The sequence below is a fragment of the Centroberyx affinis genome, unplaced genomic scaffold (genome assembly GCF_046629955.1).
Source record: "Centroberyx affinis isolate AG114_WGS23_722 - 3 ecotype Tasmania unplaced genomic scaffold, CSIRO-AGI_Caff_v1 ptg000398l_1, whole genome shotgun sequence".
NCBI lineage: Eukaryota > Metazoa > Chordata > Actinopteri > Beryciformes > Berycidae > Centroberyx > Centroberyx affinis.
The window spans coordinates 320,299-339,578 of NW_027279066.1; the positions used below are offsets into that span (position 1 = coordinate 320,299).

Consider the following 19,280-nt stretch of genomic DNA (forward strand, 5'->3'; position numbering starts at 1 on the left):
ATTTTATTGTAGCGTCTTTGTGCTCTTTGTGCTTGTGTTCATGCAGCTGCAGAGTAATCTATTAACTGCACAGTATCACCTTCTTTTAGACATGTTTCACATAGTTTGTTTACCATTTAAGTCTATAGCAAAATTGGTTGATTTTAAATGGTACACATTCAACATTCAACTTGACCAAACTCAGCATCTCTGCTTCGTGCCATCATCTTGTTCCCATGGTTCCGCTTGTCATTTTTTCACACCCAAGCCTCAAACTCTGTCATGTGTGAAATATTACAAAGTAAATAAAAACAAACAATTACAATCACAACCAAGACCATGCAAGCAGCTGTGGCAACTCAAAACCTAAAGTCAGGTCAGGATTAGCCTGTGAAAGACGTAGTGAAGGGGTAATGAACAATGCAGCTATTAGTATATTACAGTGTACAATTTGTAACAACTGCTGAGATGTAGCCAAATCTACTGATATAAAGAAATCAGAACAAATTTATATTTCAACAAGTATGCAGGTGCAGGCTGCCAAAAAGAAAATTTAGAATCAGAATGACTTTCTTTGCAAAGTGCAATATACAGGACTTTGTCTTGATGGCACTGGTGCAAGGACATAACGACAGCTAACCAAGTAGCATACTGTACATAAAGGCACACATAGTGTAGAGACAACAGGATCTCACAGTCAGTGCAAGGGTCAATGCACACATAGAGTAGAATATATACGTATATTGCTCTATACATTCTGCATTCTATCACTGTTAGGGCTGCAACTAACGATTATTTTCATTGTCGATTAATCTGTCGATTATTTCTCGATTAATCGATTCGTTGTTTGGTCTATAAATGTCAGAAAATGGTGAAAAATGTCGATCAGTGTTTCCCAAGCCCAAGATGACGTCCTCAAAGTCTTGTTTGTCCACAACCCAAAGATATTCAGTTTACTGTCATAGAGGAGTAAAGAAACCAGAAAATATTCACATTTAAGAAGCTGGAATCAGAGAATTTTGACTTATTTTCTTAAAACTCAAATAACCGATAACCGATTACTCGATTATCAAAATAGTTGGCGATTAATTTAATAGTTTACAACTAATCGATTAATTGTTGCAGCTCTAATCACTGTGCATATTCAAGTAACATGGAATATAAGTGCTGAAAGAACAAAGAAAGAAAGCCCAAAAAAACATTTTATTCTAAGAAAGGTCAATGAAGGTGGGAGATTAGCATGTTGGCCTTCTGCTCTTTCCTGACCAGGAGACTGATATTGTTTAAATGGAAAGACCCTATTCACATGACATATGGTCATTGATCAGGGAGTCATGTACCATATTAAATTGGAGAAGATTAGATATACTGTCAGAGGGTCTACTAGGACATTCCATACTATTTTGGCAGCCTTTCTTAACCTTTGTTGAGGATATGGGAAGCTGACAACATTCATTCTATTTGTGTTATTTATTTTCCTTCTATGGATGTCTGGCTATGTATAGTGTTTATATGTGTTTGTCTGGTATTTGGGGGGTGGTGGGTGGGGGATTCGATTAAGTTTCCTTTCTTTTTTTTCTGTTGCACCTGTTTGGACCTATGATATAATGTGAAAAATTACATAAAAAGACCCTGAAAAAAGAAAGGTCAATGATGAGTCCTGACAATGTATCAGATATTTAGACTGAAAGGTTAAGCGAGAGTTTCTCCATAGGCAATTGCCTTGTTCGATACTATTCACTTACCTTGCAAACCTCAGGAATGATTCAGGAATGCTGGCATGATACTTGCTGTGCTGTGTGACCTCGTCCAGAGGCCCGACCAGCTTCATGAATATGGATCATAATATACACAGCACATTTTAAAGCATAATAAACATATCAGATGATGAATCACATCTTAGTTGCAGATGGAAACGTCTTCCCCTGCCGCCAAACTTTGCAAAGTGTTACAACAGCTTGTCTTTTTAATTTCTGCTCCTGAAAATGTGTCATCAAGAAACCTTTGAGGTTCACCTCCCATAATCATGTGAGTCGGATCTACGTTATTGTTTTCCTCCCACTTGCGGTGTGTTCCTCTTCCAATTGCGCAGCTTCTTATTTTTTGTTGTTGCATGGGTGATGAGATGTATTGTTTCAACTTTTAATTGACAGATGGTTAAACCAGCAGGGGTCTCTATATCCCTTGTCTTCTGTTATTGCTATACTCTAGTGCAATAATGGGCTTTGAGGACAACAGCCTTTTAAATTGAGGATTAAAAATGTAACATCTCTTTATAAACTCATTTTCATAACATTCAGGAAATTCCCTCCGCTTTTGATGTTGCACTTTGTTCCAGAACTCCGACTGCTTTGTTGTGACTGAGATCTTGCATATTTGACAACGTCACACTTCAAAGATGTTTTCAAAGATGTATGCTCCAGTGTGTTTGGGTAAAAATTTGACTAAATCATTGGAGATATGATATCTGGGTCTTGATGTCTTTGTCTTCAGGGAGATGCAAGTAGATTTATTCAATAATTCTCTTTAAGAATTCATGTTCATCTTGTCTTTCATTTGTTATCAAAACTTAATCCCTTTTATTTTGAGCCTTATGTCCCGTTGGACTTCCTCCAACATGACACTGATCAGCTGGGACTAGACTCCTGGAGGGGTTGTTGTCAGTAACCTACACTGCTACATTGCACCTGGCCCACATCTGTCAGATCCATTCTGAAATGAAACCTTTACCTGCTCTTAAAAAAGGGAAGCCAACTACTGCCATCCCAAACCTTTGGGCCTGTTAGATGCTTTGCCTTCGTCACTTTATCATGTTAGATGTAGAGAAGACTAGAACTTAATCACTTAAATGCCATACCAAGACCTTTCAGTGACTGACTAAACTCACATTGTCCGCCACTGTCATTGATTGAAACACTGACAATGAATTCTTCCTCCTTTGAAATTTGGACTCAGTTCCATTTAACACTAGAAAAACCAATAGAGTTTCTGTGTTAAGAGAAGGCCAAGAAGCCGTTAAGTGACGACATGCCATTTCCAGTGACAGCTAGCGGCTCTCACTGTGTACTTGTGTGTCATCAGATCTATGATGGTTTGCATTATTCCGCATTTTCATTACCGTGGTGCAGATTTATGTTTATGCACACTGGGTGGCAATTCTTTTCACTGCTTGTTCCATCGCTCTCAACGCATTAGAATTCTCCTCTGATTTATTCATATCAATATTAGAAGGCTAAATGCTGCAATGATGGCCCATTGGCGATGCTCATAGATACCAGAGGGGGAGTACAGTAGATTGTTCTCACAATAGTACACTAGATAAACTAAAACCTTGTGTGCATGATTAAATTATTAATATGCCGTATCACATAACCAAAGTTTATTGTCTACAACATGAGTCAAAATAAGTTGGGTGTTACTATAAGCATGAGTCAGACACATGGTGCTTCCGAATCCGTTTCCATGGGAACAATCTGTCAGAGCGTGCCATCAATTGACAGCTGCTCTGGTTAAAGGGGTTAATAATACTTATATTTCTTTTTTCCTTGGATGATTTTCAAAATCTAATAAAACTGGCTTGTACAGAAAGTGGGTTTAGGAAAAGTCAAGGAGAGACAGCGTTGCACATCTTTTGAAAGCTGAGATATTTCAACACTTATATTCAAAACAGCCATAAATTGACGGCTTGGCCTTTCTAAGGTTAAGTAGCCACCCAGAAACACAAAGGAGGTATTTGAAGCAGACGGGAAGCTAGCCTGCTAACGTGAATAAAATGCAAAACAGAACATGAATGAAATATCTGAGTGTGTGAGAGCCCCCAGATCCAAATATGCATCAGACTAACTATTTGGGTAATTGCTGATTGACTTGAATCTGGTCACGTTCTTTTCAACTGGGTCGAAGCTCTCTTTCCCATTGTTTTCGTCAAATCAAAAGCTATTAATGCAACCGGAGCCTGTTTTTGGCCACGCGACCCGTAATATACAGACTGCTTTTATTTATACAAACAGCCCAGTCATCCCTTCCTGTTGTGATGGATCATAGCTGTTCTCTGGAGACCCAATACATTGCCTGGAATGATCCATTTTCTGCTCAGGTTCTCGGCAGCTGTCATCGTAGATTATGCCTATTGATGGGGATGTTGAGGACTCTGATATGTGCTTAGGATGAATCATCTCCCATTTTCTGGCATCTTTGCTTAAAGGCAGGTCTGACCATATCTGCTATGGTAATGATGTATGCCATTCTAGCTTCAGTTACATCTCACCCATTCACATGCACACACACACACACACACACACACACACACTTTTGCAGTCCTATTATAGTGTCATTCTCTTGTCCCCATTCAGCGCCCTTTAGGCTATTTCAGAATACAAAGCTGAACCGATTTACCATTCTGACCTGCTCACTTGCATCCAATATACTGTTCTTAGATTTGTGAAAAAATGAACAGCAAATAAATAAATTAATTAGTTAATAAATAAATTAGTAAATAACCACAACAACAATAATAATAATAATACACAATTTACATAGCACTTGTGAGTGATTTTCGTAAAGTGATTTACAAACAAAAAAGATTTAACAGATTTAAGAGATTTAACAATAACAATGCCAGATATGAATAAAATACATGGATGCAGAGGAGGAAAACAGGCAACTGCAACAAGAATAATGTAATTATATAAAATCATGTCTGAGAAAAGAAACATGGAATTAAAAGATAAAAATGGATATCATCTCTGTAATGTTCTTAAATTGGCATAACATGAACCAGCTACAGTTCAAGGATCAACAGACAGCTAAATGTGTTTAGAAATGTTTTCAGGGCCAATAACTTTCTTGATACATCCAATCCTTGACATCTGATACAGCCAACCAGCCTTATGTAATATCAGACAGTTACTACAATTGTTAGATTAAATTGGTTTAGGTTTAACTGAGAAATATTGCTGAATACTGTCAGCATAGCAGTAAAAGGAGATGCTATGCTGACAAATAATAGACAAAAAAGATCTTGAAAAGATCTTGGCAAGTGCAGGATGTATTAGACTGATGTGACAAGGGTGTGAATGTGGGGCTCAGACAAATTGTGACAACATCTATATTTACTATGATTGTATTGTTGCACGCTTGTAAGGCAAAAAATCCTGACTGGCATTTGAATAGAGTCTCACCACGTTGGGAAAAGTGAAAAACATGCCGCCATAAAGGGTGACAGGACATAATTCATGATCAGCACAATACCTCCTTACATAAGGATCTGCCTCATCACCCCTCTAACGGATGTCAATATCCCATGCATGATTCAAGACGCCATTATTTCATTTTAACGATGGCTCAAAGCCCTCAAGAAAGCTGCGGGAAGTAGTTTGGTGTGGCCGAGATGCTCTAAAACTTCTATATGGCAGTTGAAGTTGCACTTAAAGTATGACCAAAATGTTGTCAAGCGTCCAAGACGAGTCACTCCGGTGTTCTTCCATGGCTCTGTGCTGTATGTGCATTAGGTGCCTGTCTGTGTCATCCTCTGCTCTGAGAGCTTCTGAATGACTGTGGTTAGACCGGGACCTAATGCATCTGACCTCCTTTCACTAATGGAAGCAGCCCTTTTAGATTTACTCAAGGCTGAAATCACTTGTTCTCTCTATACAGTGCATCTACCCCAAACAGAGGCTGCTTGCTTGCTAGTAACAACACACATAGCTCGGAGGGATTTTTCCCCATGTGCATGACCTGAGCCATTTCATAGAGTGAACTGGTTGTGTGTTATGAATACAGATAGGTAGGCCTGGTTAATGGCTGTTACCGTCCAGGGAACAGAGAGTACCAACTTTGACACAAGTTGTGCATATACTTTTCTTTGATACAACACACACTTGTACATAACCCCGCTCTTGACTCAGTGTGTCCTTGGCCTGTCATGTTCCATTTCTCATCGCTTCTCTCAAATCATTAAGGGCGAATTGATGCTGCCTGTTCATTATACGATGGCTAAATGGAACCACAATGAAAATCTGCCACTCACTGTCATTCATGATCACATTATTCCATTACAGCCCATCCGCAGAAGGCTCTCAAGTCAGGTCATCAAATACAACCAATGGTGCTTTCCACTTCCTATTTCCTGCTTCCTGTTTCTCACCATGAAACTTTAACTAGCCAATTAGTAACCTCTTAGTTGCTGTTGTTCCCGTTTGTCTTGCCCTGCACCTTTGGAAGATAATGTTTCAAAAACAGACATTAAATATATATAACCTTGTCAGGATGAGAGCTGGGATATATTATTTATGGGAGAGGGAGATATTACAGCTGTGCGTTTCCCTATGTTTGTTGGATGGATCTAGCCAAGAAGTTCTGGTTGCTACAAGTCACGAATGCCAAGATGGAGTTCATAGCAAGGGTATTCACAAGAGATACACTTTGAAATTCAAATGCAATTCCTCCTATATCCTATGTGGTCTGAAGCAGAAAGTCATTAATGCCAATGCGCATCTCTCAATAACTGCAGGTTGTTAGCAGATGTAAGAAACCAATAGGCGGATGTTTACACAGGATTCCATATGTTGTAATGTTTATTTATAATGTTGAATTTAAAATGTTGCAAGTAGAAAATCAGTGTGCAGGGACAAGATCGGCAGGAAACAAAGAGACGGATGCGATTGCATATGTGGGCCAAGTTTTGATCCCATGTAGTGTGATTTTATGATTACAAGGTCAGGTTATCCTCTGCTTTGACTTGTCAAAACCACTTAAAACCACTTAGCCTGTACTTGGGAAAACAGGAGCATCCTCATATCCCCAACACAGGTTTTGAAGATACTATGTCACATTGTGATCTGCAAGGTTTGCAGTAATATGTCAAAACCCACACATCCTCTTGCCCCCCAAAGACTGGCGGTGAAGAATACTGAGTCAGTAGATGAGTGTACAACTCACGTCTCAATTATTCCCTGTACTGTAGTGCCGAGTCATCGCTTAGACAAGTTTTTACCAACGGCCAAGATTGCTTTTGGGACAGGGATGCAATATGGTCCAGAGCAATCTATCCTTGTGTCAATATGTCAAAACACCATCATTCCTTTTTATAATGTTGCTGATAGTTAGGGCAAAGCCACTGACTGCACTCCATTTGGTTGATACAGTACTGGGAGTCTTTTTCAGAAGCTTGTTTTCATGGATGATGAATAGCAGACTAGGTGGTACCCTACTGAATAGCATGATCCGGAATACATTGGTTTTATTGGGCATTATACAGTTTTTATGCTACAACTGCAGCTTAGGCTTGATTTAGGGCCCTCTGCCGCTATATGACAACAACAAAGGGAGATGAACAGCGTTATGCTGGTTGGTGTTTTGTTTATGTCCAACCTCTCTCTTTGTATTTCTTGTATAAATTCATATAAAGTAATAATAAACCCCACCAAGAGGTCCAAAAATAAATAAAAAGAAGTCAAAAATAAAAGTAAGAAATGAAAATAAAACAGTGCATAATAAAAAAGACGCATAATCAACACAGCAGAACTTCAAAACAAAATGCAGAAAAGGACCAAGATTCCCGCAGTGGATGTAAGCATAGAGGTTCGGGCGCTAGAACCCCTTCAGCACCCAACAGCGTTCACCCGCCTTCCCTGACCCATCCTACCCTCCGAATCATCACTGCACCATCACTCCAACACAGTGAACCTGCAAAACTTTTACCATCTTAAGGGCATTAATCCCAGTCCAGTAGTGAGTGAGAGTAATTGCTCTTCAATTATGAATATTAAAGTGTTTTTTTTATTCTTTGAAAATTGGCGCACTGTCTGATCCACTAATTGCTTTATCCCTGCAGGCATTTAAACTGTGATGAACTGCTGATTAAAGACACATTATCTATACAGGTGCCATAGATAGGCCATAAATATAGTATGGGCCTTTGACTTGCGGCCAATGAGTCCTACATCCAGTGTCCCTCTGTCTGTTCACAGAGCTTACCTTCACGTGGATCTTCAACGAGTACCCATCGTTTGTCATCCAGGACACGCGGCGGTTCGTGTCCCAGAAGACGGGCAACCTTTACATCGCCAAAGTGGAGCCTTCTGATGTGGGCAACTACACCTGCGTGGTCACCAACACCGTCACCAAGAGCAGCGTTCAAGGACCACCGACTCCTCTAGTGCTGCGGGTCGACGGTAGGGTTGTGAATGCTCTTACTCTACGTACAGTTTCATAGGTTTTAGACTGGATACGTGGATCAGAGGTGTGACCAAGTCGACTTTGCTTGAGTCCCAAGTCTAAATGTAGATTAACAAGTCAAGTCCAAGTCAAGTCCATGTCATTAATGTCAAGTCTCAAGTCTAAATGTACATTTTCAATGCAATATTGTTTTAATAGGATAAAAACTTGGTAAGAGCATCATGAGTTTGATTTCTATAATCAGTTTCAACTTCAATAAATTAAATCATTCCATACAAATTCAGAAAACAGAATTTAAATTCAGTTGTCTGGTGGAACAAATATCATCACTTTCAATCTAAGTCATTTATACAAACAGAAGATCTTATGTCAAGACTTTAGAAACCTTTTCAAGTCATCAAAGTACAAGTCAAAGTCCCAAGTCACCAGAACCCAAGTCAAGTCTCAAGTATTCTCTCCATGCATCAAGTCAAGTTTCAAACAATTAAAAATGTGTTTTTGGTGTTGGACTCGAGTCTAAATCATTGGACTCGAGTCCCCACCTCTGACGTGGATACATGAAGAGTTCAAAGAGATAACAGAGTGCAGATCCAAAGTTACTCACCTGATCCTGTTACTAACACATTCGTGACCTGAATCTGGCTTTTGCTTTTGCTTTCCAGTGACCTTTTCAGGCCTTGAACTGAAAAAGGTCCCTTCAAACATGCATAGCATTAATTATGTGTTTGGCGCTGTAACTCCAGGTGTGATGGGCGAATACGAGCCAAAGATCGAAGTGCAGTTTCCTGACATTGTCCCAGTCGCTAAGAGCTCCACTGTCAAGCTGGAATGCTTTGCACTTGGAAAGTAAGTCCCACTGTGTATTATTATACCATGGTCCTAACTGCACCAATTGTTGTGTCTGTTAATTTAAGCTGCATGGTAATGCTTGAAGATCCTGTGAAGTGATTTCAAAGGCAGAACTCTTCTTTCTTGTGCTGTATCCCATCTTTATAGTATGTACAGTAAAGAAACCAATTAACTGTGCAGATTATAATCAATGTTTTTCAATATCCACTGAAAAAAGTATTTTGTCTTAGACTACAGGCTAAATCCCTAGATGAAACAAGCTATTATTATTCATATCATGGCCTTGCTGTTGTATTTGTATGCTTTTAGCCCGGTGCCGACCATCAGCTGGAGAAGAGTGGATGGAGCTTCTTTTGGCAGGAAGGTGGACATAAATAAAGCCAGCGGAGTTTTAGAGATTCCCTACTTCCAGCAGGAGGACGCAGGAATATATGAATGTGTGGCTGAAAACACCAGAGGAAGAAACTCGGTCAAAGGAAAGCTGTCTTTCTACGGTGGGTAGGAGGATGGTTTCGGTGACTTTGATCTCACATACACTGTGCTTCACATCATTTGTCTTTGGAAGGAAAAAATATCAAATGGCTTCAGCCTGTCAGTCTACTTCCCAGCATATCATGTAGATTCATAGTCTTTTACCAAATCGTATACCCATTGATTCATAGCCTTCAGATTTACTTCAGGAAAAAAAAACTTAAATCTTCACTGCTACCAAGCATAAACTGAAAATCACACATTATAAAAGTCTAGTTTGGAGGGGGGCGAATCTCTTTCCCTCGGACAGAAGTTATATTTGTTGTCATGCATTCTGTAGCTTTTATTAGGACCCATATATAACTGCATCATATAGTGGAGTGCAGTAGTAAATTAAACTATTACCAATAGTTCATTCGTGACAAGCCCTTTATTGTGCCTGGGGCTAACATGGGGCTGTAGTGCACACAGATTTATACTACCCTTCAGGGAGAGGTGATTTTTTTCACCACCAACACTGGACTTATGGCCCATTTTCTGAGAAAGCTTTTAATGGCCCTTGATGAAGGATTTTTACGGTTTCTCTCTCCATTATTCGACTGTTTATGCATTGATGATGTCTGCCCACAAGGCCCTGTAGGGATGGACCCGATTGAAATCATCAAATCCGGATTTTTCTCTCCTCGGAAGGAGGATGCCTTTGATATGATAATAAAGTTGGGGGATTTTTCAGCACCTGTGGGTAGGATGAATCGCTCACAGTACCTGTAGGTAGGCTGAGGATTAAACACGCTTTACTATAAAGAGAAGTGCCTGTCCAAAGAGCAGTGCAGCATCACAATAATGGAGCTTGATGACCTACAGGCTCTAAAACAAAAGTACGGGGAGTGATGTAGTCATTTTGTAAACAAGATCGTGACTTTTCAACCTTTCCATCTCAAACAAGCATTAGCTATCACCTCCTTGGTGCTAAGTCGCGTGGCCTCTCCTTACCTCTCCGCTGTAGTCGTGTGGGAGTCATGTTTCTCCTTGTAAGCTTTAAGTCCTGTCTTTTCTCAAAGCCCGGCAGACTGGCTGGACGCCAGGTGATAAAAATCTGTAATCTCATTTTAAACTCCCATAGACGGGAGCTTGTGGGACATCCATCAACTCTATAGAGGAATAGGAGAATCAATAAGGGGATGTGGTGTTCGTGACACCTAACCAATGCTGGCACAGGAACAATAAGGGGTGGCCTCTCTTTCGATTTCCCACTTAATTGCCCTTCCCTACTTCCAAGGGATTTATTAAATTAGATCATGGTTTAGCAGTCGAATGCATTTGAATTGGCCCATAGAAGATCAGATTGACTTGGTAAAGATGCCGCTTGCATCATGTCTTCCCTTCCATTATCTTATCTCTGGCGGTCTCATTTGTAATATTGGTGGCTGGTTGTCATGCGGTGTTTGTATTTGTACAGTGATATATTTTCAATTCTGTATTGTTTGCTTGCTTCCCTATGCATTTCTTACGCCATCTCCTCCTGTAAAAGGAATATAGAGAGGAAGAGGGCTTGTTTTTCGATAATAGAATATTATCTTGATACTCATAAGGGGCTGCAGAGCACTTTTTTCTCTTTATAGGCTTTTAAATGTTAATTGAATGAGTCAGAATTTGTTCTAGCCAAGGAACACGCACTTCAGGCAGTGCATTCAGCAAGACGCTGTTACAGAAGATAAGAAATACAAAGAGAAATAATCAACACGAAACACCTTAAGTCTTTTTTGAAAAACACTGTTATTGTCTCTATACTTCTAAACAATTTTTTATAGCATCTAGTGGTTTCAGTATATGGATTTCTAAGTTCACTACACAATAAGACAGTTTTTCAAAAGCCACTGTTTAGGACAGAACTAGATAGTCTACTCTTTCGAAATCCCCCCAAAAAACACCACATCGTTTTTCATCTCCCTCTTAGATCATCACACCACAGCATGTCTGACATGCAGGTCTATTGATAATACTATGAAACATTATTATTATTACATTATTATAATGATACAGGCAAACAGACAGAACCACTCAACCATCCCACTCCCCTTGACCCTGGCAGGGCATGCAGTATTTATGTGGGTGCCTCAGAAAGGCCATAAATCTCCTGACACTGTCGCCGGAGATAAGGCGCTAGTCATTTATGTGACACCAGGACCACCGTCGTAAATACACAGCCATTTTCCACCTGGATTTGGGATGTTTCAGACCAAAAGACCAAAGAGGAATATATACCTTGTGATATAAACCGCACTGCTGCAATGAAATACAACCCTTTGATTCTGAGCATTGTGAGAAATATGTTACGCTCAGTAAATTATATTCTTGTAAAAGATCTGCATCAGCATGATCCTAGATAATTCAATAACGTATCTTTCAGCTTTTCATTTTACAGTAAATGGTTTCAACAGATGGCTATTGAACCTGCCTCATATTAACCTTTTACAGTTGTTTTTTTATTTATATGTTTTTCACGTAGAGATCAGGTTTGGGTTAATGGGAAGTGGATTGATGATTTGTGTGCTTGGATGCTTCATTAATGAACTAATTGCCCGCTTGGTTGGCTTCATTGATTCATTCTAAAACTGCAACCTGCTACTAATTCTTAACCACTGGTGTAATGTTGAGGTGTTCATTTCCATGGTGTGTGACCTCACAGCTCCCCCCCACCTGATTGACAAGCCTCAGGACGCCCAGAACCCCATCGACGACACCCTGGTGTGGGAGTGCAAGGCCAACGCCAAGCCCAAGCCCTCTTACCGCTGGCTGAAGAACGGAGAGCCTTTGGACCCCATGGAGGTTGGAAAAGTTTGATTAAATAGTCAAATATTGGCTCCTTTAAACAAGCCCAGGAATAGGATCGTTAGTGCTTTAAAAACTTGAGAGGAGGCACTAATTTAAATCAAAAGTATAATGGATAGGAAGAAAGTTACAAAGTCGCAAGGCTAGAAGGACATGCATTTATTTAAATGTAATTGAGAGTGTTGTACCTCTTTCTTTCCATTAAAAATGAACAGAATTTCATGTGGAGAGGCGGATTGGGTTGGATGCCAAGACAGTAGACACAAAGTTAGCCAGATAACAAAAAAAGATTATGCTGTGACACTGATTTCAATCAAAACCTGAATATTAGCTTTAGGAATATGATTCAGGCATGCATGTTGATGATTGTTAATAATGAGAAGGTTTTTCAGAACAGTTTTTAAAGTTATCTGGCTAACTTGGCTAACTGCTCTGTGAAATACCCCCCAGGTCTTCTGTACCAGTTTACTTAAAGGATGCACCGTGTGTAACCGCACTGTTCTTTGGACTCGTTTTTGCTTAGAAACAAATAATTGTTCCAATTCAGAGGCTTGTACTTGGCAAGAACATGGCACTTTGAAATTGCTGCATTTGCTTGGGACTAAATTTGGCATCACAAGTGCGTGCGTGTGTGTGTGTGTGTGTGTGTGTGTGTGTGTGTGTGTGTGCGTGCGTATGTGTGTTGGAGGAGGGTGTTTGTATGTGTTTTGCAAAGGAGCCAAAGTGATGCCATTTTCTGCCTGTCATCAACCAGGGACTCTGTTGATAATCTAGTACTCACTCTATCCTATCTGCTGCTCTCAATTTTACCATTAAGTCTCTTCTCTCTGGGGAAGGTGAAACATGCCTTATCATCCAAAATACATTTCACATTTATGCAATTTGGCTTGTTTTGTGTTATTGTGTTGCTGGAGTGAGTGCGCTCTCTGCCTAAAGGAAATGGCTCCAGTGAATCACAGTCACTGATAGTGTCAGTGTTGGGATTGGGTAATGAGCCCTAAACTGGGTTGTTGCTGTTGTTGTTGGACATCTCTTTAAATGGGGCAGGTGGTGGTAGTTTTCTGCAACTTGGATTGAGGGCTGAGATAAGATGCAAAATCTGGGGTACTTTAATTAGAGTTGAATCAAAATGCACACCCAGTGTAGAAGATTAGGTAATTGTTCTCCAAATGGTGTGTCACGACAACACAGAAATATGTATGAGCAGCAAAGGAATTTTCAGTTGTTAAAAATAGGCTCATTCATTGTCACGAACATTTCCACCTACGGTCACTGTCTATTATTTGGTTAATTTTGAAAGGCTGACAAAAGGTCACTTCCTCTATTTGCCACACATCCTTAACCGCACGAAACCCTTATCACTCCACCTGTGCATCTCCTGCATTGATTTGTAAATAACATTGTAAAAATTCCTTTGGCGGTTGGCCAAGGTAACATATTCTCTGTACATGTGGCTATATTAATGAGGTGGGGTGTTACCATTTTCAAAATGCCACCGTCAACCGCGGCAACAGTAAATCAATTTCCAAACCCAAAGGTCAGCGATGTAGAGAGAGAGGGAGAAGGAGAGGAAGGCCAAGGGGGCCATTTGTTATTCCTCATTAGAATGGATCAGTCCTCCTCTTCTCTCTCTCTCCCTCTCTCTCTCTCTCTCTCTCTCTCTCTCTCTCTCTCTGTCTCTTTCTTCCTCACTCTTTTCCGTCTCTCCCTGTTCCCTCCCTCATTTTGGGTCCCCTCCAAGGGAATTAAATGGCGTCGAGGAGGCCTGTCACTTCAAAATGTCACCCCGGTGAAACAAGGACCCACTCACGCTTGTATTTTTCCACTCCACCGCCAGCCCCCCTTCAGTTACATACATGAGTGTGTTTTGGAGATTTTTTACAGTCGACCTCCAAAATCAGAGACGTGACTTTTGGAGGAGTTGCTGTTGTTTCAGCGCCCAGTCGACGCACCCATTGTTATCAGGAATTAGGATCATTATATCACCGCCGTACAACAGAAGGTGCATGATTTGCCTTTGCACATCTTGACTTGAAACAGTGCTGATATCAGGGAAGAGTCGAGCATAATTAATGACGGCCATAAAGCAGACGAATGCCACCATTTGTCTCCGGTGCTAAAGAGATTATGATAGAGCCCCTGCTGAGTCTCTGAGGGTTTTTAACTGGGCAGTGGGTACAGAATAGTGTAGTGTGGCACCAGCCCATGCACTTACACAGATCTCTTTCATCTCTTTCATCCCCCTGGGCCCTTGCTCTGTGTAACCTAAAAAGGACCATCTATCATCTATTCACCGTCCCACTCTCTCTCTCTCTCTTACTCTCTCTTTCTCTTCCTCTCTCCCTCTCTCATCTCTTTCCCTTGAACACACATATAAGCATGCATCCACTCCCAGCCAAAAAACCCAGGGACTTGTTGTGTTCCACTTGGAAAGTGCTGCATCCATCCACACCCAGGACCCCCTCTGGCGGCGGCTCCAGCGCCAGGTCAGCCGTTTGCCCATCCTATGACTGGGCCTCAGAAAGGGCTCCATTTGAAAAGCCTCAACAGGGTCACTGACTGATGTTAAGGGACAGTCCTTGTCTTTTCAAGTGGCAGTGCTGTAATGATTTCAGACAACAGACAGACTGGCGGCAGGACCCTCTGGACTACTCTGTCAATGACATTAAAAGGGCCGGCTGCACTCAATAGGAAGGATCAAGGGCAAGAACAATGAGCGCTGCCACACTTAAACTGACACAAGTATAAAAAGGGAGCAGAAAGCGGCAGCAATCCTCGCAAAGGTCAAAAGGAGCAGTGGGAGAGGAAGAGCCTTGTTCAGTTTGTGCGATTATTGTGTTGTGGTTGCTGTGTGTACGCATATTCAAGATTGCATGTGTGTTTTTAACGAAAGACTGCACTTACTTACGACTTTTTCTTTGATACATTACGCTGTACCATGAACATTTGGAAGAGCAGGAAGATGGCACGCCTAGCTTATTCCTGATTAATTCCAAGGAGACTTGATTTCAACCACCGTTTGATAATGTCTCAGTGCTATGTTAGCAGAGGGGGGTTACATCTAGTCACCACGGGCCTATTAAGACCACAGAAAATTAGCAGTGTTTCAATTATCAACCCCCCCGAGGAGAGGAAAGTGTGGCTAAAGCTTGAATTAGATCAGGCCATTCATCAGAACTAACACAGTTGACATAGAAGTACTTAAAATGTCCATATATAGCCCTAATTACCCACCTCAAAGCGGTTTTTAGTCCACCATCCTCACACATTATCACTTATTTGCTACTGCTAAGGCACTAATTGGGCTGTTTGTAAATCTTTCCTAATGAAGAACTTACCCATTTCTTACATAAAGTGAAAGGTCAGTGGCAAAACAGAAAAAATATCTATCTGTTTGATTTACTGTGAACAAGAGGTGAGGTTGTTGGTTGGTTTCACTGGCATTGATTTCAGATTACTAAATATATTAAATGCATAAATTTAAGAAAACAAAACAAACCAAAACAAAAAAAATCATTATAAACAATACCATCTGGTCAGGAGTCACGACCACAATATGGGCCAATGTGTGCACTTAAGGTCACTTAGCACATTTTCACCTGTACAAACTCTCCAAATTAATGTAAATGCTCCAGACAGGTGTGAAAGCATTGCTGGAATAAAAAGGCTGGGCAACAATTTAATTTACAATGGCCTTATTCCAGTCTATTAACCTGTGCATTGACTTATGGACAAATATTGTAAGAAGACAATATTTTACTACTACTTGAAAATACACCTAATATATATGTTAATATATATACAAGTCTGAGGACACATTGTAAGTGGCAAGTGCACAAACAGAATGTACTAAAATGAAATGAGTTTCTGCACTTGATACGTTACCAAGTGCTGTCAACACTGTTTTCTGCACTTAAATTATGCTTTGTTGTGTGTGAAGCTGACCTGACCTGCAATTCCAGATCAATGATTAATGAATTGTTTATTTGTTTACATGTTCAGTTAGTTAGTTAGTTAGTTAGGTAGATTATTTCTGTCATGTTTATTTAATGATCAGCTCTTTCAGAATAATACTTTCAGACTCTTGTCTTTCTCACTCCTGGTTTACTTTCCGACAAGTTTTCAGCAAAGATAGAAGTTTCCCTCCATTACCCTCCAAAATTGTAGAAGAAAATCTGGAGGAAAGTTCGGAAAGTTAAGGAAAGTCTTATGTATATTAATGTATTTGGTCCCTTAAATGTAAACAGTAAGGAGAGCAGCACAGCATAATCCTTGTCTCATTGTTCAGGGAAACTGTACCTAAGCAGCATACTGAGACAGTACAAAGATTAAAGGACCACTCTGACGTTTTGGGAGATTGGCCCATTGGTCTCATTATTCGGTATGTGACGAGCATACTTACCAACCCTCCCAATTTTCCCAGGAGACTCGTATCATTTCTCACGATTTCTCCTGTATTTTGATCAAATTTCAAAATCTGCCCACTTACTATATTTGTTAAAAATAGCAACACAAAAAACCTAGGCACTATGACTAGGCTATCACTGCTGACAAAATACATTACACCAAAAATGTTGTCTCCATGGTTACGTTATTAGCAGCTCTCACTTCTGACTATTTCCGTCTTCTCTGAAAATACTGTTTGGCAGACTAGACTGCTTGTTTTTTGGCTGGGAGTCAATCAGACCAATCTCTTTTGTATCTGTGAGAGGCTTTGATTTGGGAAAAAACAGTGTAAGCTACAGGTAAACTCAGGTAGTGGCATGATCCAAAAGTTGTTAAATTAGTAAAAAACAATTTTGTTTAACAGCTGCTCTCGTTCCACACATGCATATTATGGTATTATTGTAATTTAAGACAGTTGTACGCATGTGCGAGATTAATTCCTTCCTGCTTCATTACCTTTCTTATTAGTTCAGTGGTGGTCGGAGCCAAACGCACGTATACACCTTATAGCCCTATATGTATACAACTTAATGTTCAAATTAAATTGTGAAATATAAATAGTGAGATGATAAATTGTATGTTTTATGAGTTGATTTATATTTTTTAAATAAAAAAAGATAAACTTAGGGTAAAAGAAATTAAAAGATGCAGATGCAGCTTTCGCAAGAAGTCGCCAGAATGCAGGAAATAAGGTCTCTAGTCTGGATGGTAATATTTTCTAAGTGAGATGATTTTGGTGCCAATCCTCTCATCAGATATTGGGTAAGGTGACCAACAGGCCAAACTCCCAAAACAGTTGGTGCAGTCCTGTAAGAAACATACAAAGATCCTAAGCCACAGCAGAGAAGCTCCTGATGGGATGTGAACCTCGATCAGTATTGGAGCATACTTTTGTGCCAGAGGCAACCGCTGCACCGCTTCCTGCTGACTGCTAACATTGTCTAAACCTGCGCATGTTGTCAGATTAGTACTGCAGCTTCCTTTTTGAGTGTGTGGTGTAAAGCATGTGTGTCTGTGTGTGTATGTGTGTGTGTTTTGCAGGACAGAGTTCAGGTGAATAATGGAGTGCTGACCATCAGTAGCCTGAAGCTGGCTGACATCGGCATGTACCAGTGTGTGGCAGAGAACAAACATGGCCGAATCTACACCAACACTGAGCTCAGAGTCATAGGTAAGATTGAAATACAGCCAACAGAGCTGTTCTTACATCTTTATTATTATTTGTGGTAGCAGTAGAAGCGGTGGTTAGTTGGTTAGTGTTAGTATAATGATTGCTAAACTATTCAATTTTTATTTTTTGTATTCAGGAGGACACCCTGGCCCGTGTCATGGCTATAAAAAAACACCTAATTCTGAACTGTATACTGCAACAAAATCTCAATTTTAACAAGTCATTTAGTCTGTTATTGAGTCCTAAGATCGTAATTTTCTTCAAATACGTGAAAAAAATCTGCCAGTGAGGTTAGATACTTTCACTTGTTTCCAATGCAAATCAATTTGTTCCAAGAATTTTGTAGAATCACGTGTCATTTTCTTGATAGTAGTGCAGTGATCTGCCTTATTCTGACTTGTTTCAAGATACTGACACTCACTTCAAGAACATTCCTAGTGAAACTGGATTTCAAACAAGTGTGTGTGTTATCACCTCACTGGCAGATTTGTTTCTCTTGGTTTAAGAAAGAAAAGATCTGAAGGCTGAATATGAGACTAAATGAATTGTTAAGATAGGCCTTTTTTTCAGTGTATGTTTTGAATCATCACGCCAACAAAATAACATACTGTATTCTTCAGAGATTTGGCAAGTCAGGGTTTTTTTTCGTTGGTGACCCAGTAAAACAAGGACTTTATTGCTCAAACCGACAGCTTGGAAAGTTATTCCAGGCTGGAGATTTAATGGCAATATCTGTTGTCCTGTTGGGATTAGAGGAAGAGGTGCCATTTCACACTCGGTGTCAAGAAATAATTGTGAGGTACAATGTGTGCGTGCACGCACGTGTATGTGTGTGTGTGTGCACGTGCACAGGACTGCGTCGGCAGGTGCTCAGCCCTGTCACTGGCGCCAGGCTGTGTTGGCTTTGAAGAGCATTCTGCTGAGTCGGTGCGCATACAAAACAGCTCCAGACGACGGCGCCTTAGTAATTAAGGCCTAAAGGAGCTGCAACAAAGCCTCCCTCTCGTTTTACATCCTCTCATTTTTGTTTGGGAGCCCCACGGCTTAATTCTTGATGCATAATGTCCTATCAAGGAAAACTGCATGGAATTGGAAAACCCACCCTCTTTCAATGAAAATGTCTTTTTAAAGATGATGTACCGTGTCTGCTCTCTCACTGTGTGCACAGTGTGTATGAGTGCGATTGTCCGTGTGTGTGTGTGCACCTGAGAGTGTTTCTGTGTGTGTGTGTGTGTGTGTGTGTGTGTGTGTGTGTGTGTGTACAAAAGCATGTGTGTATGTGTGTGTACTGCACATAGAAAAGGATGTTAGAGCTGACCTATCTAATGGACAGAGTGACCTGCATGTTTTTAGG

At 40.4% G+C, this 19,280-nt stretch overlaps 1 protein-coding gene across 2 annotated transcripts in view; it reads left to right on the top strand.

Moving 5' to 3' along the window:
• The window catches only part of cntn3a.1 (contactin 3a, tandem duplicate 1), a 73,445-nt gene that overhangs the window by 29,661 nt on the left and 24,504 nt on the right, over positions 1–19,280 (top strand). Inside the window, exons 5-9 of one of the 2 annotated variants that reach the window (XM_071516334.1) lie at positions 7,950–8,153; positions 8,901–9,003; positions 9,316–9,500; positions 12,167–12,315; positions 17,797–17,926. In XM_071516334.1, coding sequence (XP_071372435.1) covers positions 7,950–8,153; positions 8,901–9,003; positions 9,316–9,500; positions 12,167–12,315; positions 17,797–17,926 — 771 coding nt within the window. The remainder of the gene's footprint in view (positions 1–7,949; positions 8,154–8,900; positions 9,004–9,315; positions 9,501–12,166; positions 12,316–17,796; positions 17,927–19,280) is intronic. The other variant, XM_071516333.1, reaches the window with a different exon arrangement.